General features: G+C 43.0%; 1 protein-coding gene across 1 annotated transcript in view; it reads right to left on the minus strand.

Moving 5' to 3' along the window:
• Positions 1-24,216, minus strand: part of METTL24 (methyltransferase like 24) — a 44,455-nt gene that overhangs the window by 6,003 nt on the left and 14,236 nt on the right. Inside the window, exons 2-4 of the mRNA XM_048935304.1 lie at positions 21,251-21,349; positions 18,571-18,710; positions 13,397-13,625 (exon numbers count right to left, since the gene is read on the minus strand). Coding sequence (XP_048791261.1) covers positions 13,397-13,625; positions 18,571-18,710; positions 21,251-21,349 — 468 coding nt within the window. The remainder of the gene's footprint in view (positions 1-13,396; positions 13,626-18,570; positions 18,711-21,250; positions 21,350-24,216) is intronic.

The following is a 24,216-nucleotide window of genomic DNA, read 5'->3' on the forward strand; positions in this document are numbered from 1 at the left end:
ATATTTTCAAGTACCTGTTGAAGGTATTAATGCAAGTTTCTGTACTTGGGTGTCTACATCGTTCTTTGTCTTTTTACACACTACAGAGGTGACTGCCCTGAAAGAAATTCACAAGACACACAGCTCACTGAACAGCCTATCTTCTCTCTAAATTGGAAAGATATGCATTTGATGTGTGGGTTGTTCAATGGACAAAGAACTGGCTGCAGGATCAAGTCCAGAGAGTGGTGGTCAGTGTCTCAATACCTGGATGGAGATGAATGGTGACCCAAAGGGGTCAATGCTGGGGCTGGTACTCTTTAACACCTTTATCAATGACACTGACAGTGGGATCAATGTGGGAGCGCACCCTCAGCAAGTTTGCTGATGACACCAAGCTGTGGAATACAGACAACACACCAGAGGAACAGGATGCTATCCAGAGGGACCTAGACAGGCTTGAGCAATGGGCCTAGGTGAACCTCATCAGGTTCAATAAATCCAAATGCAACAACTTGCATCGGGCTCAAGGCAACACTCACTACCATACAAGCTGGGGGGTAAAGGGACTGAGCGCAGCCCTGCTGAAAAAGACCTGGGAGTACTGGTGGATGAGAAGCTGTATATGAGCCACCAATGTGCCCTCACAGCCAGGAAGCCAACCATATCCTGGGCTGCATCGAAAGAAGTGTGGCCAGCAGGCTGTGGGACGTGACAGGCTCTTTATCAGGGTCTGTGGTGACAGAACAAAGGGAAATGGCTTCAAGCTCAAAGAGGGTAGATTTAGGTTGGATAAAAGGGAAAAATAGTTTATGGTGAGAGTGGTGAGGCACTGGAACATTGCCTAGAGATGTGGTTGATGCCCCATCCCTGGAGACTTTCAAGGCGAGGCCGGATCAGGCTCTGACCTGATCTAGTTGTGGTGTCCTTGTTCACTGCAGGGGGAATTGGACTAGATGATCTTCAAGGATTCCTTCCAACTCTAAGGATTCTGTTATTCTATGAACACCTGCAGGGAACGAAGGTGAGCTTTGTGGCTCTGCCCTTACTGCTCCTCTGCAGCCTTGGCAGTTAAAAAGAAATATTTTCTCCCCAGTTTCACTGATGTGCCTCCATGAAATTGCTGCAAAGTAGGGGCAGGACATTAACAGACACTTTATATTTACTGCATAAATTGAAATCCACCTGGAGGATACATTTCAAAATCATGTCACAGAAACTTAATTAAATTTTTCTTGTGGCCAGTTGTCAATACAGTAAAGCTTGATCAAGCAGTGCTGGTCCCAGGCAAGCAGATGTACCCAGGGGACCCAGCACTCACAGCACTGAGTGCTCAGAGACCCAGCAGCTCTTCAGGACATGGTCCTATGTCATGGTGACATGCTCCCACAGCCTGTGGATGACCCAGCACTTTTGTTTCCTACATCCTCCGACAGTTTCTGATGCCTGGACATTTCCCACACACATTTCCCATCTAGAAGCAATTTCTCTCTGGAGACTGACCAGAGAAGACGAGACAATCCATCTCCCAGCTCAGCCCAGCCAATCCACGCCACTGACTTCAGTGGACAGGCAGAGAAGGGGCCTTTTAGCTGGCAGGAATTTTTCCATTGTCACCTCTCCAGAGGACAACCAACTGCCACCTGATTTAGGATATCAGGATGGCCTGAAATCTTCTCTCCCTGCCTGCATTCAATCAAGAGGCTGCCACATTTCATTTGTGGCCTTTCAATCATTGCAAACACCTTTTTTATCGTGGAATTCATTCTCGGCTAACTCCCACCCTCGCTCACACCAGGCACCATACCAGCCAGAGATGTCAGCTCACTTGGTAATCACTTTCTGGACTTGAAATATACATGTCCCAAAGCCTGAGCTGATTTTCAAACAGGTCTGATGGATTTAGATAGCATTAAGCAATAATGACCTTAAAGCTAGAGCTACTGTGTCTTGTCCAGCTTGCTATCCAGCAAGACCAAGGCTCCTATGCAGTGACCCAAAGATTACAGGATTACAAACCCCAGCACAGAGCAGGCTGGCACCACATGTAGGCAATCCTGTCACAAACACCTTCAGCATCTTGCTCCTCTATCTCTTAAGGAAAAGAGGAGGCTCAGGGGAGATCTTATTGCTCTCCATAACTCCCTGAAAGGATGCTGTGTCAAGGTGGGGGTCAGGCTCTTCTCTCAGGAACCGCAATAGGATGACAGAGAATGGTCATAAGTTGCACCAGGGGAGATTCTGGTTGGATATTAGGAAAAATTTCTTCTCAGAAAGAGTGGTGAGACAGTGGCACAGGCTGCACAGGGAGGTGGTGGAGTCACCATCCCTGGAGATATTCAAGACGTGTAGATGTGGCACTGAAGGATATGGTTAGTGGGCGTGGTGGGGGTGGGTTGGTGGTTGGACTAGAAGAATTTAAAGGTCTTTTCTAACCTTAATCACTCTATGATGCTGTGAAATGGAGAACAGCTTCCAGAACAGGCAATGGGAAGCTCCCTGTTTGCTCTAAGTGATGCCTCCCCATAGCAACGGGTCACCATGAAGACATGGGGGCTTTGTAACATACCCCCAGCAGCGAGCTCCTTACCTGCACAGAGCAGCAGCAGTTATTAAGTGCAGATCCCTGTACTGTGCTACATTTTCTGATTTGCATAGCTCTTCCACCACCTTGAAAAGATCAAAACAGTATCTCATCAAGTCCCTCAATCCCACAGCTCAATTGCTGAAGTGGAGAATTCGCACCAGGCAGCTCCAAAAGCCCAAATCTTAAATTATTTACCAGTCTGATCATGAGCAAGAGTTCTGCTCACCAAAGCTTACAGACAAGCACTCTGAATATTGCAAGGATTCCCCCTGCAGCCAGAAGCCCAGACTGGAGGCATGTCTGCAGCACACACAGCCCCAGACGAGCACACAGCTTGCTTTGTAAGGAGCACATCCGTCCATTCTACCCCACAGGGAGCATCCCCTGCTCATCTCTGAGCCTTTGAAGTGCTGTGCCAGACGCTGCTGGAGGCCTGTGGGAACGGATGTGTGTTCAGGGGAATACACACTGTACACCAGACTCTCCAATCTCACCACTGCCTCAGCCATCTTGGAAAGTAAATGCTAGGAGGAGCAAGAGCTCCACGGTGCCAACGTACCTCTCTTCTCCTACGGTTATCATAGAATGGTTTAAATTGGAAGAGACCCTTAAGATCATCTAGTTCCAACTCCCTGCTACAGGCAGGGACACTTACCTCTAGACCAGGTTGCTCACAGCCCCATCCAGCTTGGCATTGAATGCTTCCAGGGAGGCATCCACAACCTCACAGGGCAACCTGTCCCAGTGTCTCACCACTCTCACAGTAAAGGATTTCTTCCTAATACCTAGTCTAAATCTACCCTCTTCCAGTTGAAAACTATTTCCCCGTGTCCTATCACTACCTGCCCTTATAAAAAGTCCTCAATCTTAAGGAGGACAGTTAAGTTTGTCCGGCTGTCCACCCCTGCTGTTTGCTTGCAACAGCAGCAAAAAGAAAACAGCACATTCCTGAGAACATGAAGGGCAGAGAAAGGAATGCACTGAATATCCTACTGTTACACACAAGGACATTAGGCTTCATCGAGTAGTGGGGAAGGATGAATGCTGCTGAGGCTTTCATCTTTGGATTTCAGATTTTGAGGACTGGTAGAATGCCTTAAACTGACGTGAGGTCAAAACCGAGACCAGAAAGGGTCCAGACACTAAGATGAAAAGAAGAAATGTCCAGTCCTCAAGAAGCTGTAAGCAGTGACAGAGCAGGGAGAACAGGCCACTAGGAGGAATTTGGGACAAATGCAGGAAAAAAAAAGTTACATATTTTAGAGAACTCTTAGTTTCTCTAGTTAGGATGCTTATCTAAATAACCTGCTAATGTTAATCAACAAATCATGAGAAAGATGGGTAGTGGAGAAAGACCAGGTTGCTTACAGTAATGAGGCTGCTCTCAATTCTCATAAAGTCAGCATCATGTCGCAAACTGTCACTCTGAGCAGACACTCTCCACCTTGCCTGCATTAAGTCAGTGCCAGTTGATGTTGCTGTACCTAAATGAACACAGCAAGCCTGCTGGGAGCACAAACATGGGGCTGAGCTCTGCAAGTATCTCACATCTGGCACCCCTTGTGATGCTGGGGCAGCGCACCCTGTCTGCTGAGCAAAGCAGTGGGAGAAAGGAGCTCTGGCACTGCCCAGGAGCAACAATAATATGCTTTGAGATTTGCGGGTTCTTGTTTGGTTTGTTGTTGCTGTTGTTTTTAAAAGAAGACCTGAATAATTTGTTCAGCACTGAAATACTTTTCATTACAATTCAGACATTGCACTAGCCTTTTTCCTAGGGGAAGAAAAGGCTATGGGTTGCATCTCATCCAGGCAACGCTAGCATTTAAAAGATCTTCTTCCATGCCCAATAATTGCATACTAAACAGCACCTGCTCCCTAGAAACACCACTACTCCTATCAATATCTTGAGGCCTGGTGGAGAGAATTTAAAAGAGGTAAAAAGAAATGCAATAGGCCTGTACAGGAATGCAGATGATGTATTTCTAGCACATGATGCAGATGGTGAGAGAAGTGGTGAGCAGTAAATCACAAAGCAAAGACTTTTGCTTGCAGAAATATGAGGTTGTCAGGAGCGTTTCTACTTGCAGCCAAACTCTTCAATCTAGTTACATATGCAGCAGCAGCCACAGCTGACTAGGCAAACAGAGAGCAATTACTACCTTGATTTCATTATCACTGAAATTAAAAAATACATGCATCCAGGAAACGGTGTGTCAGGAGCTTGAAAATTACTCAGGGGCAAGACTGATAAGGTTGTGGAAGGCAGAATCTCCTTATGCAGCTGGAAACAGCTGTACCAATTCAATTGCCATTACTTTTCAGCAACAGGAGTATATCCCCTAATTCATTGATGCATTTGCAAACAGAAAGTCCACACACACAAACAGGGCTCAAATTGCTCTGGTGTAACTCCAAGGAAATCAGTCACTGACAGTGAGTTGTTCAGCATATACAGACACAACCTCAGTGAGATCGAATGTGTGTGTTACAGGCAGTAAGTCTCACCTGAACTCATGAATCAAATTACAGAGCTAGAGGCAGATGTATATTGTTGGATGACATGCTTTCCAGCACTCTGAGCTTTTGCTTTAATGGATGACTTTTAGAAGGTACTACTTTACATTTTCTAGCTAGTTTGCCTGATGTTATCATCTCTGGTGCTCTTCCTTCCAGCACGGTGAGAACAGAGATCAGAGGGTAAGCCATCTGCAGATCTTTTAAGTCTGGATCTCAGGACTTCTCAGACAGATGCTGAGCACACAGCTGGGTTTGAAATCAACACCACAGCTTTTCACATCCTACAGCTTTTCCTGTAGCCATATGCCCAGCCTAACCTCTCGCGTTCATTCATGTCTTTCAGATCCCACACAGAAATACCAGGCTGGCCCTGAACAAACAGACAAACAATAGCTAGAGGGGAAGTCCCCTTCGCAGCCCCACCACATCTGCTTGCACTGCACTGCTTGCCTACCACACCGCTCCCACTGCACAGTAGCAAGTCTCCACTCCTTATCCCCTTTGCTTCTCGTGGATCACTTACACATGCACACATTATCAGCACAGCTCAGGTCACATCTGCTAGTATTTTCTCACTGCCTTCTAAAAACAAACAAAAGCCCGGATACACACACATCATGTATGTCACTACAGTAGAACAATGCTGTTCACAGCATTGGTAAACTGACATTCAGCAGTCACCATAGCAAATACAAAACTGGAAATTGTTTTCTTAATTAAAAACAATTCCAACTATCACAACTGAGGGCAGCTGAGATAATTCTCCGCCAGACAGAAAAGTGGGAACTATGTACTGTCCTCTGGGTACTGCAGTAATTTAATCTGGCTCAGATGAGAAAGAAAGTGATTCTTGCAGGTCTGGAGAATTTCTCATAGTGTTTGACTCTAATGGAATTTTTCTTACACTTCAGCACTTACACTCTTTCTTTGATGACATTCTGAAATGTTGTTATTTAAGAAAAAGAGAAGAATGGGAAAAGGGAACTGCCTGACTCAGCTGGGCTGTGCCTCTGTGATACTGTGTCAAACCACTCGAGGTGGGATGCACCTCATCCAGCTTTAGAAAGGTAAACCCAAAGCAGCCTGTCCAAGCTGCCTCTAGAGATCACAGAAGGGAAGAAGACTTTCTGATGGGCAATTCAGGATGTGCAGTTCACACCATTCATCCTGTTTTAAGCAACTGCCCCTGCATGAGATGATCTGCACCTTAAGGGTTTGCCTTGAGTTTCATGAGGAACTCAGCAGTTGTCCTAAGTAGGCTAATTAGTGGAGATAAATTCTACACTTCTTTACCCCTCAGCAGGTCATTTATTTAGATTATAAGCTCTTACATGTGTGGTATTTTGTCTGCTAGGTGCAAAAAGGGTCCTGTGCTAATGTGTCTTTCCACTTCTGCAAGGGAAGCAGCCATACAGTAACAAAATGGCATGAAAAACATACATTCTTTCCTGTCAGAGGAGACGTAGAGACCAGTATGATAACCCTAACTAAGCAAAGACTGTTCTTCACAAATACATCCATGGAGTAAAACAGAGCTGCAGAAAAAGGGCCACTTAAGCCTAAAGATCTGAAAATAGCAAGGCTAAAAATTAGACTGTGGACGTTTTTCTTCCTTATAGAACTGAGATTCTGGAAAAGACCCAAATAAGCACAGTACAGCAAAGAAAAAAAAAATCAAGCCCTTTCAAGATAGAACTCCGAACATTTACTTAGAGATCTGCATGATGCAGTGATTCAAGAGATCTGGTCCCAGTTGGTCTTCTCTGATGCTACGCTAAATGGAGCAGAGAGTGGATGAGAACTTGTGCTCCCAGCCCAGTGCTTTGAGGGAGCCATCTATAGCTGCAGTAGCAGAGGCCAAGAGGACACAGCTCTGAGCTCCTGGCTCTTCATCCTGAGCTCAGACAGAATCAAAAATTCAGAAGACTGTTCTGGTCCCTGTAGTCCCAACGAGCACAAAGTAATGAGCAGTTCCATGGATTAGATTGCTCCAAAACTTGAAGATGGGCTTTTCCCAATCTGGGGAGTTAATTTCTTGTTTTGTTAAAATCCAACCTCTGTGCGCAATTAACTTGTTATAAATCTTTTTCCCAGGCTTTTATTTTGTGTTTATTGATGTAGTAACAACAGAGGTGACTTAAAATCAAAATGGTAAATCAATTTTCTTTCATCTTTGCTCTTCCACACCAATTTTCAAAGAGCTGAAAGTGCAGCATGAAATAGACTCTGCAGTACCTGCTTTAGGAGATGAAGCAAGGGATAAATCACTTACATAGGAGGAGATGAGGTCATTAATCAGTATGGCTGCCGGGTGTAAAGTTTTAAAGTTGTGTTGAGCCTTAAATAACAGATGAAAGGGAAAAGGTTTTTGCATTTGAAACCTTTAAACTAAGTCCATTCTAAAACATGAAATGGACATCTGTAGGCCAGATTGTCACACAATCCTTCATGCAGAAGCCAGTATAACTTAAAGCCTCCAAATCTAAACCAGGACTTAAAGATCTGAGTTTCTTTTAATGGCACAATATGCTCTTTTTTAGACAATTTGTTCAAAGGGATTTGAATGGAAGGAGTTGAACACAACCTTACTGGTAGCAGCACACAAAATCCGAACAGCAGAGATCCAGAAAAAGGCAAGGCAAACTACTACTGAATTAAGAGCTTGCACAAACAAACATGCATGACTGAAACAAAAGAGAATGAGCTCTCCTTGCTTCTGCAAGATGAGTAAGAAACTGATTGGATGGTTGGGCTCAGAGGACTTATCTGGAAGTCAGTTAGAAACACAGAGTCTATACTAGGATTTATCTTGTTGACATCTCTATCTGTGATCTGGAGGAGTTGATGAACTTCACCCTTGCCAAGTCTGGGCTAACAGCAAATTGTCTGGACCAGTCAGTACGCACAGCCAAGGGCAGAGCTGCCATCCAGAGGAACCCAGGCAGACTAGAGGGACGGACCAACAGAAACCCAATGAAATTCAGCAAGGGCAAAGTAAGTCCTACAGCCAGTGAGGAAAGAAGCCCTGCAATAATTCAGGCTGGAAACCTGGCTGGCTGGCTGGGGAGCAGCTCCACAGAAAGACCATGGGGGGTCATGGTGCAAAGAAGACCAGCATGGGATGCGTCTATACAGTCAATGATAAACTGAGGTAAGCTCAACAGGGAGCCAAGCATGGTTGTGGACTGGAGCAATTACCCTGAGAGGCTGAGGGAATGGGGTTTGTTCAACCTTGGCAGCAGATGGCTTTGAGCAATGGGAATGGTCACCAGCCTTGAGAGTCTGTGAGGAAGTCCCCAAGTAGAAAGCAACAGGCTCTCCAGCAGTGCATGGAAGGAGCACAAGAGACAGAAGACACACTGAAATTGGGGGATTCCAGATTGTATATAAGGAGAAACTTCTTCCATGACTAGGATAGCCAAGCATGACCATAGCTTGCATAGACAAGCTGTGCAGACTCTATTTTGGAGAAAACTTGGTGCTTTCCGAGACCAGACTGCATAAAGCTTTGAACAGCCTGACTTCAGAGCTGGTCCTTCTTTGAGCTTGCAGTTGAATTACAGGCCTCCCCAAATCCCTTCTGCCTTCAGTTATCCAGGGATCCCATCTAAAGGGAATTCCCCATTCAACTATCAGCTATCCAAAGGAAACAGCAGTACCTTACTACCCCTCACCCTAGTAGTCAGTGAGAGAATATGAAAGAGCCAGTTTTCACAAAGTTGTACTCTACTAGAATAATAAACAACATTTTATGCATTGAGTGGCTTTTCTTCACTATTTGTCAGCAGTATACTATAGTGCCCATATGAAGCAAAAGATCAGTGGAAAAAAAAAAAAGATGAGAAAGATCAAGTTTTTACATCTTTATCCTCTCCCACAGCTGATAAAATACTATTCTCAAAAGATATACCACTAAATTTTCAGACTAGATTTGCATCCAGGAAACAGGACTTTCTACAGCCTTTGGAGATTATTCCAGCACTTAAAAGATTTATTTCTTTCACAAAGGTTCCTTAAGTACTCTGGCTGCATGTTTCCTTTTTCAATCTCATCTTATTATAGTATTAGATGATTCTTTCACCTCTGGGCTATTTACACTCCTCACAGGACTAGAACTGCAGCGTTTTAGAGAGATCAAGTTCTTTTAATGCTTTCTCAAATCCACTCTAACAGCAAAAGACCCGCTTGTGTTTCTTGTCATGATAACAGTTTCCACTTCTGTTGAAGGGGTTCCAGCACCAACTAAACTACAGCAGTTGTGCTCTCATCCAAGCCACAGTGGGGAAATAAGCCTGTGAAGTTCTTTGACGTCCTTGTACACAAGCCCCTAAAATTGCCCAAACTGCATGGTTTCTTTTCAAGACCGTAGTGGCAAGAACTGCAGGAGGTCTTGTTGGTCCCCTCTTCAACAGCCCAATCCAAAGTCCCTGACGTCAGTGGAAAAGTTCTCATTTACTTGGAGGGTCTTGGATCAAATCCCAGATCTTAAGGAATAAAAGCAAGGAGAAAAGTAGGCATTAACTTCAAATGATGTTGCTTGGAATTCCCGCCTTGAAGTGGTAACAGAGCAGCTTTGAGGGCAGGCGTAAGGATTTTTAAAATTACTAAGAATGGAATGAAGAACATGTTTTAAATTTCTAACTGAAGAAGAAAAGAAAAAAAAAAGTACTTTGGAAAACATTCTGGAAACTGTTTTGAATTAGCTTACTAATTTAATTATGGGAACATTTCATTGTATTCTCTGGAAGAATGAAAATGTGAATGACACAGTTTTTACTTTGATGTCCTTGTCATAAATTGGAGCTTACTGGCATCTTCAGACAAACAGCCTCTCAGGCTGCCCTCCAAGCAGAGACAAACCAAGTAAGAAGATGTAAGTAGAATAGATTTCTTTGGGTATTTCCCAAATGTGAAGTAGGGACAGGTATCCTGGGAGGAGTATAGGGATGCTGCTAGGTTGTGTAGGGACAGGACTAGGCAGCCACAGCCCAACTGGAACTGGGCTTGGCAAGGGGCGCAAAGAAGAACAAGAAAGGCTTCTACAGGTATGTCAACCAAAAAAGGAAAATCCAAGAATGTTTACTACAACTGTAGTGAGCAATAAGGGCAGACTGGTTAGCAATGGACAAGGAGAAGGCTGAGGTACTCAACATTTTTGCCTCAGCCTTTACTGGCAATTGCTCTTTACACACCCCTCAAGCAGACGGGTCAAAAGGTGGGAACTGGGGGAGTGACTCTCCCACTGTAAGCAAAGATCATGCTCACAGCCATCTGAGGAACCTGAACATCCGTAAGTCTATGGATCCCAACAAATGCAGCCAAGACTCCTGAGGGAATTAGCTAATGTAGCTGCCAAGCCACTCTCAGTTTTATCTGAAAAGACATAGTGGTCAGGTGAAGTCCCTAGTAACTGGTAAAAAGGCAGTATCACAACTGTTTTTGAGAAAGGCAGAAAGGATGACCCAGGGAACTACTGACCTGTCAGCTTCACTCTGTGCTGGGAAAGATCCTCCTGGAAGCTATGCTGAGGCAAGCAAGGAGGACTGGGAGGTGATGCAAAACAACCAGCATGGCTTCACCAAGAGCAGGTCCTGTCTGACTTAACCTAGTGGCCTTCTATGATGGCATACCTGCATTAGTGGACAAAGGAGGAGCTACTAATATAATCTATCTGGACTTCAGTAAGGTGCCTTTGACATGGTTCTCCACAATATCCTTCTCTCTAAATCATGGTTTAATATATGGTTTTGATGGGTAGACTTTTCAGTGGATGAGGAGCTGACTGCAAGATTGTCAGGATGGACATCAGTGATGAGTGGTGTCCCATAGGGATCAGTGCTGAAATCAGTGCTTTTAATTAACAACTTCACCAATGACTCAACAGTGGGATCAAATACAGTCTCAGCAAGTTTGTGGATGACACCAAGCTGTGTGGTGTAGCTGACATGCCTGAGGGACAGGATGCCATCCAGATAGACCTAGACAGGCCCAAGCAGTGGTCCTGGAGAACCTCATGAGATTCAACAAAGCCAACTGCAAGGTCCTGCACCTGAGTCATGGCAACCCTCATTACCAACACGGGGTGAGGGATGAAAAGATTGAGTGCAGCCCTGCCAAAAAGGAATTTGGGGTACTAGAGGATGGCAACTCTCATGTGAGCCAGCAATGTGCCTGCACAGCTCAGAAAGCCAACCATATCCTAGGCTGAATCAAAAGAAGTGTAGCCAGCAGGTCAAGGGAGGCAACCCCACCCCGCTACTCTGTGCCTCATCTGGAGTACTGTGTCCAGATGCAGAATCCTCAGAACAGGAGAGATATGGACCTGTTAGAGCACATCAGAGGAGGGGCCACAAAAATGATCCAAGGGATGGAACACCTCCATTACGAGGTCAGGCTGTTCAGCGTGGAGAAGAAAAGGCTTTGGGGAGACCTTAAAGAGGCCCTTCAGTACCTAAAGTGGGGCTATTAGAAAAAAGGGGAGAGAGTCTTTAGGAAGGCCTGTTGTGAGAGGACAAGGGGAAAAGATTTCAAACTAAAGAAGGAAGATTTAGATTGGATACAATTTATTATTTTTTTTTTTTCATTAAAGGCAGTAAAGCACTGGAACTGTTTGCCCAGAGAGGTGGTTAAAGCCCTGTCCTTGGAGATACTCAAGGCCAGGTTGGACAGGGCTCTGAGTAACCTCATCTAGCTGTACATGTCCCTGTTCATTGCAGGAGAGTTGGACTACATGGCCTTTCAGGGTCCTTTCCAATTCAAACAATTCTATGACTATGTCAGACTGCGAAGTATGTAATGGCTGTACACTTGCTGGGCAAAGTCAGCTCATGACTTCACTAATGCCATAACTTTGCACAGGGGAGCAGCCTGAATGATCACAGTCTAAGAGGCATGTGTGGTGTTCACAACATGCCAACACACTAAACTAAACTCTGTGCTGTGCAGAAAACCTCAATCCCACATCATGTGCACTGCTTCTGGAATGCCCTCCAGCTGGGTGCTTTCATGTCAGGTAGTTTTCATCCTGAAGGCTATAGACTCAGAATTCATAGCTACACTCCTGTAATTCACAGCAGGTCTCACAAACACCCTGTACCAGTCCATGATAAACAATCAGCTGTTCGCAGCAAGGTCTGCTATACCACAACATTCACATGCTTTTTCTGGATCAGGTCATTAATCATTTTCTTTGTGACTGATTCTTCTAAAAGCAAAACTATCAATGTAAGGCATACGTCAAAGGAAAGCCATCTCTCTCTCCCCAGATGGTTTGCTAATGCACAAGCCAGTACAATTACAGAATGACTAAGAAGCAGGAAAAAAAAAAGCTGCTTTTTCTGTTCTTCTCTTCAAAATGGTTCAATCAGAAGAGCTGAACCAAAAGAAAATGCTAAAGAAAAGCAAGAAATGAACTGAAAAGGACTTCTTGAATTTTATAATAACAAACCAAACACATACTGCACTGCTTGCTTGCTTTGTAAATGCTACAGAAAAGCTCTCCTTAGCTCAGGCTGCCTATTAAAAAAAAAAAAAACCACACACACACAAAAAAACCACAAAGACATGAAGAATTAGCTGCAGGCAATGAAGCATATTAGCATTTCAATTCATACTAGCATATCCTCTGAGGGAAAATCTCTCTTGAAAGCAATCTAATCCTGTGTGTCAGGAACTTCCTCAAATGTCTTTTGGCAATAGTTATTTGAGAACCTAACATTTCTGGTGTATTTACAGTTCCTTTAAAAAAAAAAAAAATTAGAAATGTTAAAAAAATAGAGTGCTGCCAATTTCAAAACAGGATGTTTTTGTTGATGACTGTAATTAGGATTAGTGACCCTGCAAACATAAACAGCCATTACTTCTTCTAATTGTTTTTACAAATATTTCTTCTCTTTGTAAACTGCTCAGCATGAGTATTTTAGAACTCAGGCAACAACCAGAACTTCCACAGGACTGGAAAAATGAACACTCAGTGTCACCAGCCAGCTGAATAGAAAAGCAAGGGAGGAGAAGGAAAGTATTAAACATACAGCTTGCAATTTAAAAACAGAGTGGCTGTTACCAGAGTTAGGAAAAAAGCAAGACAGAAAAGACACTCCAGAAAGAAATGCACTGCAAGTATTTCTCAAGAAAATCTATTGTCAGGAGATCACTTGGGAAAGCACCTGAGCTCCTGAGAGAACAAGAATCACAGGATCACAGGAAGGCTGAAGTTGGAAGGGACCTCTGCAGGCCATCTGGTCCAACCCCCTGCTCCAGAATGAAGCTCTGCAGCTTTCACAATAGTCAGAAGCGTACCACCCGAGTCCTTACCTTCTGATGTCCAAATTCATTCAATATCGTGCCCAGTTTCTTTGTGTTGCTGTGAAGTTTGTGTGCAGCAATGGCTGGGTTGGGATCCCTCCAATCAACGGACAGGCGATGATACCAGAGGTGCTGACCTTCCTGGATGTGTGCTGACTTTATGCTGGGGTCGAAGCGATGCACCTCGCATCCACTGTTAGCCATGCTGATCTCAAACTGGTTGTCGTCATTGCCCAGTCTACAAAACAAAAAAGATGTGATCATTAATGCTGCAAAAAGACCTACTGGTGAGTAGAACATCCTGAGGGCTCATGAGCATGCAAGAAGGGAAAATTCAGCTTGTTAATTACTGAAGCAAAGTGGAGGAACTGTTGTGTTGCTTCTCCAGATTTATCCATGGCACTGAGCACAATTTAACCCTAATTCTGATGTGATTACCAGAAATAAAGCTGATAGACCGCAATGATGTATGCTGAAGATTTGGAACAAGTACTTAGATAAAGGAAATTTAAAGGAATAGAAATGGAATAGTGAATATATATATATATATATATATATATATATGTGTGTGTGTGTGTGCGTGTGTGTGTGTGTGTGTGTGTGTGTAATCAAAATGTATACAGCACCATTTTGTAAAAAAATCAGATATATTTTCTGCTATGCCTATACAACTATGTGCCATAATGGCCAACAACTGGGACAGGACACAAGAACCAAATTTCTTTCTTTCTCCTTGCACAGGAAAATCAAAATGTAAATTGAAAACTACTTCCTTCCCAACAGCAGAAGTGTTTTTACACTCAAAGAAAGATTAATGCTAATTTCACAAAGGTCCCCAAAGAAGAAGAAATACAAGTAACCCCCCTGTACAGAAAAAAATGTGTCACTGCACCCCTCCCTGTCTCTGCAAGGAAAACATGTGCTTTATGAGGCTATTCCATATTCCCACCTCCTACTGCAAAATGATTCACATAGGATTCAAGAAATCATTGCCACTGCAATCAGATATCTGGCCTGCAGGCACTCCCCACTGTCTGAAATATGATGTCCTCCTCACTGCTGCCTATACAGGTTTGTACCAAGCATGGTTGAAATTATGTGCTAAACCTTAAACTTAATCAAAATCGTGCTGTTGGAAACACAAACAGGTAGCACAGGAGAGGTAATCAAGTTTTTTAATCAGTGCTTCAACCAGTTGTACTAATTGAGAATATCCACTCCATAGTAATAGCATGACCTTTATCCACCAGAAACAAACCACTGCAGGGCAGTATTTTTCAATGTGCTGCCTCTGTGATCTGCTAGACAACACCACAATTATACTTAAGCATTTATCTTAAGAATTATTTGAATCTGAAGTAATTCTGGCTAATTGCACCAATATATGGAATGTGATCAATTTTACATCACACTATGCTAGGATATGACATTAAGCCAGCACTAAATGTTTTGCATAGATGGTATTTTGCTAAACTAAAATGAATTCAACTCCTGAAACAAAGTTGCAAAGCGGATATGATTTGGAAGTTACTAATCTGGCATCACATCTGCTTTAACACTGACCAACAACACTGCCCCAAAAGCTTCTCCATTGAACCATTTTCTCCCTAGGAGTCCTGGGCAAGCCAAAGGATATAAAGACTGCAAGAACAGCACAACATACTTTTAAGAACAATCGTATTTCACATGATTCCAGCCTATGCAGATGTGTAGGAGAGAAAGAGAACAGTTTTCTTCTAATACATTCAAAATACAACAGGAAAAAAGTTCCAAAGTTAACCAAGTGAATTGGCACGTTTGTTTGCATACAGCATTCTACAGAAAGGACACAGATGAATGAAGACCAGTGTAATCCCTTTGGAATGAAAAGCTGGCTTCAAATGAACAAAATGCAAATTGTCTGGGACAAATACAGCATTAGAGCGATGAGCCTAGCACCAACCCATGGACACATGCATCCGTGACACACTTCTAACAGTTGCAGCTGGTGCAATCCAGAGGGCCAGATGCTTCCGATGCAGGCAGAACTCAGGCTGCCTTTGAGCAGATTGTTATTCACATGTGGACTGCAAAGTGGTGCAAAACAGAACAAATAATAGTTGACGGTGAAGAAAGTGCTGGTATATCATCTGACACTCTGCCAACAGATCAAATTTATGCCTGAAGAGAGATCTAATCAATCACAAATGTTTATAAGACAAAATAAGGTCAGTCATCTCCAGAAGATTTGAAAAATGCAAGGCTCGTGTGTTATCTCACCAAGTGAGAACACAGCACGGGAGAAGTAAACAAATGAGGTTTCCTAAGGAAGACTTTGTTTTACTTGAAAAAGATAAATAAATAAAAGAAGACGACCTTAAGAAATGTCACAGAAGAACAGAGAGGCCATCAGGAGGGACCAGCTGCTCTCTCCAGTAACATAAATCAAAAACGCTAGGGACACGAACCTGTTTTTCCTGCAAAACAGAAGACAAAACTCATCTCCAGAGACAAGGACTGCAGACTGACCTTGAAGCAGGGGTGAAGGTGAGCTTTAAAAGCATCAGAAAATGCATCCTGCAGATGGGCCCCACGCAAGAGGAGCATGCTTGTGTTCCCACAGCCAGTTCCCATGGGGTACTCCAGGTCCAAAAGGGACCACAGGACAGGGGTGTAAGAGCATCTATATTAGGGTCCAGCTTTCCCTTTCTGGTGTTACTGTTTTCTCTCTTTTTTTCTTTCCTTCAAAGACAGACAGATAACCAAGTTCTGCAGCTCATAATAAAAAGAAGCATCCCCTGCCTGGATTCTAAAGCCCCTACACATTAAGAGCCTCTTAAAACAGGTTTCAAGTGGCACTGCAGTAAGACTCTTTAAACCTCAATGGTTACGTTTCTGATATCCTATTCATTTATATCAGGCAGCTCCAGTGCCTGCCTGTTGTGTTTGTAACAGAGTTAGCTTAATCTAAGCAGATTTAGCACTAATAACTACAGCTCACTAATGCACACTGCAATTACATATCACACCAGGAAATTGTGCCCCTAAGCACAAACACTGCTGCCTTCCAGTAGTGGAAGCCACTAATGTTCATCTGAAAAAAACCTCTAGAAATTACAGACGCTCTCACTCCCATTCACAAGCAAGCTTCTCTACTGCATATACAAAAGCAACAACTAGGCAGCAAGTTTTCTTCAATTTCTAATGATTTATGGATTTAATTCAGGATTCCCAATCACACTCACGCTGAACTTTCACATTTGTCCTCCATCCATTCCTTCTGCTAAGAAGTTCTTTGTCGAGAGCAGCTGCTCCCCATTTGCTCTTTATGAAGTGTATGAGATAACAAAAATATTTAAAGGGGATTTTTGTCTTGCTCAGAACAAAATTATTTTTCTGCCTGTCATAAAGCTAAAGGAAGCGAGTCTGACGGAAGACTCATGCAGTAACAAGCTCCAAAAGCTGCAGAGAGAATTTGAAGGTTGAAAAACTGCTCCTCCTTAAGCCCAAATATTTCTTCTTTACTCTTTAGCTGCTTCACGAGAGACATCACAGCTGGTTATTTACTGCACGTGTGTACCTGATGATTTATGGGAGAGACAGCATCAGTTTCAATCTCTGCTAAGCCTAATGCGCCATTGCTACAAAAGCCTGGCACTGGGGCTCCCTGTACAGTATCAAGAGCAGCTCCACATGAAATACTGGAATACACTCATTAGCTCAGGTTTGTTCACAACCATCAGCAAATTATCTTATTGCTGGTCAGCTTTCTGTCAAACCTACATTTTCCAGAACGGATTAAATCAACTCTGCTTTGTGTCTGGCTAAATATCAATAAAGGCAGTTTAGCACCACAGCTCAGGTCCAATATTAATGAGCATGTAATATAGATGTTACCTTTCAAGTTAATTCCACTGAACAACGGGTACTTTGCCAAGACATTAAAAGTCAGCAGTCACATTAGACTTCCTCTATATTCAAAGGAAAGCTACAGCTGCCTCCAGAAGGTTGCTCAGCTTACCTGATTTTCCAACCAAATGCACCTCTCCCTGCACAAAACTGAAAGGAGCCTGAAGCAATGTGCCAGTACTGCAGCTGAGCAGGTATAATCTGGATCTAAGTGTGAGATAACACAGGATCTCCCCAAATTTTCACAGCAATGGGAAAAACTGAGGCAAAAAAAAACAAACACCTCACGTAAACCTATATTTTGCATTAAAACCAAGAAAGCATTATTTGAAATGGATTATAAAAAACACTCAGAAAGTAATTCCTCAAGAGGAGTTTGCTCTCTGTAGACAGGATTCAACCTAAGGGGTGTGGCACTGTTATCTGCTGTAGCAGTATTCAACAGGTATAGCTGAACAAGAGCTGAGAGCTCCACACTCTCTAACACACCGACTCTCATAGCTCAGTATAAACAGCCTGTGCTGGCTCAACAGAAATTAAGTCTTTCAGCGCTCCCCAAACTAAAGCTGGCTCACAGGACAGCAAAGTTGTGTGGGGCAGCAGTACTGTGGCCACAGGTCCTGCTGATTGCCCTCCTGGTGCTCCTGAGCACAATGCAAAGCGCCAGAGGCCTGACCAACTCCCTCATCCTTCCAGGAGGCAGAGGTATTAATGGCAGGGAAATAGGCTGCAGTTCTGTCAAGAGCGATGACTTCAATCTCAGGTGCTGTAAACAACGTCCACACCAGAAACATTTTAAAATAAAGCCAACAACTGCTTTCATTATTATCACTTTGGCACACATCACCCCTGAAGCACTCAGCAAACACACTCTCATATGGAAATGTACAGTTTCATCCCAGGGGTAGTTAATGAAGTTTCTTAAGTAATGCTGCTGAAGTACCTGGCAATTATGCAAGTCAATTCTGCTCAGGAAAGACGCTGTATGCTTCTCAGTTTATCTCACTAATTTTCATCTTCTTCTGCTGGAACTACCACTTGCTACTCGCCATCAGGCAATTTGGTTTCGTACTGTGCAGTACAGACAGAAAAGTGAAGGAAAATGAAGACCCTCCTGGAGAAAGGTTTCTCCCTAAAAAGACTTTACAGAAGCACATCAGCACACAATAAAAACACCCGAACAAAGCCAGTATTTTAACAGACAGCTTTGCCGCAACCAGTGCTGCATTTATAAAGCTTTTTGATGCTAGAATGCATCACGGAAAGATCAGCTGCCTGTTAATTGGAGCACTTACCCCAGGGAATAGAGACGGCACTGCTTGTTTCTGAGCCGGTGGATGAGGCTAAACCTCTCATCGAGGCAGACTGACCAGGGCCTCTTCATGGCTTCAGAGTTGCCCCTCAGGCTGCTCAGGTTCATGTGCTCACATGAAATCTGTTGAAATCAAAGAATGTTTCATCTTAAGGCTTACCCTTTAATTTTTTAATTTGCCTTCTGGGTAAAGAGTGCAGAGAAGTTTTGTTTAAATCTGCCTGTCAATCTGATGCACAGCTATGGAAACTCGAACACTTTTTTTCCTTGTTTGTCTGTTCTGCTTGGTGAAATTCAAGGCTTACATAATCCCCCAAAGAACAATGCAGTTTAAAAAGCAAATAATTAAGCATTAGTATGATGCCCTGAAATCAGTTTTCCTGACAAGACATTATCACTGCATTAAAGTGTTTATTTTTTTTTCCCTTTCAAACTGTTTTGCAGGTTCTGCATTCTGAATCACGTTGAAATCCTGGCACAATTCAACACTGTAATTACAGACTGCAGTGTCACTGCAATGTATGCTGTACACCTCACCTGCAGGGTCCTGGATCTCCCAAAAACATTTAAGCATGACCCCTGCAACAGCCCCTATCCAATAACAAAGGGATTTTAGCAAGTGCTTAACTAAACTGAGGAGTCATAAGATTTTTCTGCACTCTGCTGGCTTATGTTTCAAGAGTCTCAAGTTAGAATTAAAGTACTGCAAAAGGAAAAGGGATACTGAGCCTGCAGGAGCCCAGCCAAGCCATCACAACTCACAGAAATTGTTCTCTGAACCCAGCACTAACTGTGCCTGCAGTGATGGGAGGTAGCACTGTCAGACAGCCAAACAAAAACAAACAAACAAAAATTGGAAATCATGACAGCAGAGACAAGAGCAGGGGTAAGAACAACAGCTGAAATCCAGCCTTTGCTATGGTAGGCAATCTCCACCATGTGCTTCATAATAAGTAAATAAAGCTCTGATTTTTTAAAGATGCTTAAGCTCTGACATATCATTATCTGGAGCATTACATTCACAGAACTGCAAGCTGCATCATCGCCTGCCTAGTCCAGCTTAGCTCCTAACTCTCATGGAAAATTCATAAAAGCTAATAAAGCACCTATTCATGTTGCTCTCGGGATTTACTAAATTTTAAGTGATGATTTGCACTGTGCCCCACTACTCATTTCCCTTCAGCCACATAACAACTGAAGAATAAACAGCACTGTGACAACAAGCATTAATTTCAAGACATGGAAGAATAATGTGCTCTCTATGGAAAAATAAAAGATCCTGCAATGCTGTTACTTAATGGACTCATGAGCAATTTCAGCACTTAGAACTTGGAGTAATTTTAACAGCTCTTGATATTAAAATGAAAACTAAAATCGAAAGACCTGAACCCTATCTTTAGGACCATCACCCATCTGTTGTATGATTTACAGATGCTGCAGCACGGAGCTGTGTCCTGTTCTCGGCTCCCACTCACAACTACCACACAAATAACAGCACATGTAAGGTGGTTTGTCTGGTCACCAGATACTGGCAAGAAAATGCTTCCTGTGGTCACACCTTGACTTGCTGACATGGCATCTCCTGATGCCAGCTGCGCTGTGCTAATGGCAAGAACCTGAACTTCAGCAGAGTAATTAGCTGATGCTTGAAAAGCAAGCAAAGATAACAAGTGCCTCTGCTCATCTGTGCAAGTGGGATCGCATTTCCAGAAATGTTCCTATCAGCCATGGTGCTACCCCTTCAGCTGTTAATCCTGCAACCTCTACCAGGTCAGAAACATGCATTTCTTTATTTTTTATTTTTTTGTTTTCACTTACACTTGTCCCAAGGGTCAGTTCTTCTGGGAATGAAAGTTCTTGATTACTGTGTCAGAATCAATAAATTCTCTGCTAACTGAAGTCCTTGTAGGTTTTGCCCCAACTAGTGGAATTTAGCAGCATCTGCCACTGTTTATTAAGTCAATGGGATGAGGGCTGTTTTCAGCTTAATATGCCTCCTCAGCCTGAACTTCTGCACTGTAAGCCAAGCAGCTCTACGCAGGCCTCTTGCTGTGTTTTCTTGTCCCTGGTCCTCTCAGTGCCGGGCAGAGATGTCCTCTTCATGTTTCTGACCATTTTGCCAGGGGTATCATAAGCTGGAGGGTAAGACATTTCTCTGCTACCCTCTTAGGTACTAATTGTGGGTGGAGCAGAATATTTTCAGACATTTCAGGCGCGCTTACTGTCACAGCTTTGAAAGCATTACACTGACAAAGAAATTCTCTTATGAATGACATTTCGGTGACCTGAGGTTTTTTGCTGCTCTTCAGCATAAATGATGGTGTGGTTAAATCTGCATTCAAGGGCTCATTACTGAATATCTAAAGCCACCACTCTGTGAGAAATGTGGCCTTCCAGTACTTTTTCTGCTTTTATTTTAGGAAACAAATTCACGTATCATACATGTCGTTGTGCAGAAGTGATGTTTCTACAAAGAACTCATATGGACACTTTCTATCCTCTGTTTTGACCTCTACATTCATGTTGACCATCAGTGTGAAGCTGAACAACTATAGAAATAAATTTCATATTCAAAAACAAGTGCAAAAAGAGTTTGGTGTGAGTTTAATTTCTTATCTGTGAAGGAACAGACTGTATCAGACAGAACTGAAATAAAAACCTACTTGGGAAGTGCTAATGTACTTCAGGAACCTCAAAGCTTCATAGTTCAAGGAAGGAGTTGGACTTGCCCATGGCTGCAGTTCAATGTGCCACCTTGCAGTCTGCAAAGCAAAAATACATACATAAATAAATTAAAACAAATACCTTAAAGGAACTGTATTAATTTCTTAGTACAAGCATAATATGCAAGAGCTAACAAATTAAGGAGATTCCATTTCAAATAAAAAGTTTCCTAGGGGCTTGTCTGCGCTCGAAAGTTATCCCAGAATAAAGTAGCATATGACTACTGTGAAAGAGCACCCAAGCATGATTTATCACAATCAAAAGCAGATGTAGTTAATTCAGAATAAAAACAGCTCTTTATCAAAGCACAAGTGTTGGCACAATTCTGGACAACCAGGTAAGTACTGGTTCATATAAACGAACAAGGGAAACAAAACTCTGAATATCTAAATCCTCTAGCGGGACATCTAAAAAGAGTGGAATTTCTCCCTTGTATTTTGCATCTATCTCCTCTCTCTGTCCACTGAAAGCAAGGTTTGTACCATAACGGTAATCACCAAAAGAAAGCTCACCAATCTCTTTCCTTTTTCAAAATCTAGACTCTTACAAAAACAAAGCTTCTCACATTTTTTGAGAAAAGATCTCTTCGTACCCCACACTTGACTGACGAGGTACACCAGAATTCTTTGTTTTCCCAGAAAAATGCCAGTGTGGGTCCCTTTAGCCCTACAACTCCTTGTTTTCATAACAAGAACTAGTTGTAGTAAATGGTCTCAGTACACCCCATGAGAGCCATCAGCTCTGAACCTTGTGTACCTTGTCACTTTATGAAACAACACCTCCCTCTCAAAGTGGAACAGAAAAGGTCTTCCAGGGATGTGCTCTTATAGCAATAGGGCTCTCACACCCATCTACAGTATCTTCTCCAAATTCTGCCTGCTTTTGTTGTGCTAGGCAGTTCAGACATGTTACCTTTTGCCCTCATGTAGACAGAAATACAAGTGCAGTATTAAGTTGTACTGCATTAAGATTGATTTCTCACAATTCTTCATCCTTGGGTATGATAGCTCACTGCTGTGGCTAGGCAGGTAGTGTCAAGCTTTCCTTTAATCAGTTATGATTAACTGAGCTTCCTTAATGAACATGATGGGTGCTTTTTTTTTTCCCCCATAAAATTTATTCTAACATTCAATAAACTACAAGCTAAGCCACCTGGACGTAGCAGTGTCTCTACCTGAGCAGGGGATGACCAGATGGACCCAGAGGGCCCTTTTAACCTTGGCCCTTCTATGATTCTGAGGGGAAAAAAAAAAAAAAAAAAAAAAAAAGAGGGTTCCCATGAGACCTTATTTCCAAAGAAGCTCTGAAAAAAGAAAGGAAATAACAAATCACTGGCCTGAATGGAGTCAAATGGCAGAAGTGAGGAGCTCAGCCCAAGACCAGAGGGCTGGTAGGCAGCACTGGAGGGAAGGCAGCAGTCAGCCCTATTGGGAACCATGAGCCTGGGTGATGACAGAAAGGACCTTCAGATACCAGGGAGGAACACAGAAAAGAAAAAGAGAAGGCAAACCCAGAAAAGAGAAATGATAAAAGAGGACCATCAGACCAGATGGAGTTTGCCTTGATCTGATACTATAAACTGGTATTTTTTCAGCCTAAGTAAACAGGCTGAAGCGAATGGCAGCCAGGAGGTCTGTCTGAGGTTTATTGTTCCTTCAGGGTGAGCTCTTTATTTTTTGTATTGTTATGTTTTGCTGTAAAGAGATGTTGAAAAGGATATTTAATAATATTTTTTTTCCAGAAATAGACAGAAATAGCATCTCCCACCCTGAAGCCTGCTGCCTGCAATAGCCAGGGGCTCCTACATCCTACACAGCACCATGCCAGATGCCAAAAAGCTCTGCAGCAACATGTACCCTGAGACACTGCTTTCAGACAGCAGCCTGCAAGCAACTAGCACAGCAGGAGGATAGGTGCACACTTGGGAAGCAGAAGTGTGTAATCTTTCAGAATGAGTCACAGCGCACACGGCTGAATAACGTTTGAATGACAGAAATGCTGCTGTTTCAACAGGCTCGAAAGCTGAAAAGAAAATGAAGGCTGACAATCATTTTCAAGCAGAAGAAACCCCAGACACCTAAACATCTGAGCCCAGTTGTTCCACAATCTATTTGTATGAGGAGTACCTCATTAGGTAGCAGAAATACAGGGCAGCCAGTGTGAGAAGGAAAAAAAAAAAAGCCTTTTAATTAATCACATGAGTGAGGTTCTTTTTCCAACGAGTGCAGTATCAGAGAAGCTCCATGGCTTACTCTCAGCTGCTAAAATTTTAAAGATGACAAACTGCCTTCCAAATGGTAGATCTCCAAAACTTATCAACAAACACACAAAAAGGGAGATAAAAAGCCCAGTGGCTTACTAAGTCAGTTACACACACACACAAAATTAAAAAAATCAACCTCTTTACAGTTAGGAACATCATACAAATGCTACTTCTGTGACTTATTAAAACAGAGTTCCCAATTCATGGCAATGCTTTGGAATAGTTTTGAAATGCCCCCCTTGGTCCCTGGCTTCTTGCAATGAAGAAGCCCATTTCCATTTGTTAATGAATACATCTGAGAGATCTGCTCTGACACCTGCTGAACACCCACACCAAGCAGTTCATTCATTACATTACAATAAGATCTGGAATGGTAGACGGGAATGAAAACAGAGCACACTTCTTGAAACTGGTCTCCTGCAGGGGGTAACCTGCTGACACTGACAACGCAGTACGGCCATGCCCAGGGCTGACCAAATGCCCTCCTGAAGCTGCTGTGCCCTGTTTCATCTGTAACCCTTGTTGAATTTTCAGCTGATTTTCAGCCTCTTCCACAGCATTTGCTCCCTTGAACTCCACAAACAAAAAGTACTCAACCCCTCTGAACCAGCTGCTTTGGGAAGAACAGGTTTATTCCTGAAA

The sequence above is a fragment of the Lagopus muta genome, chromosome 2 (genome assembly GCF_023343835.1).
Source record: "Lagopus muta isolate bLagMut1 chromosome 2, bLagMut1 primary, whole genome shotgun sequence".
NCBI classification, from domain to species: Eukaryota; Metazoa; Chordata; class Aves; order Galliformes; family Phasianidae; genus Lagopus; species Lagopus muta.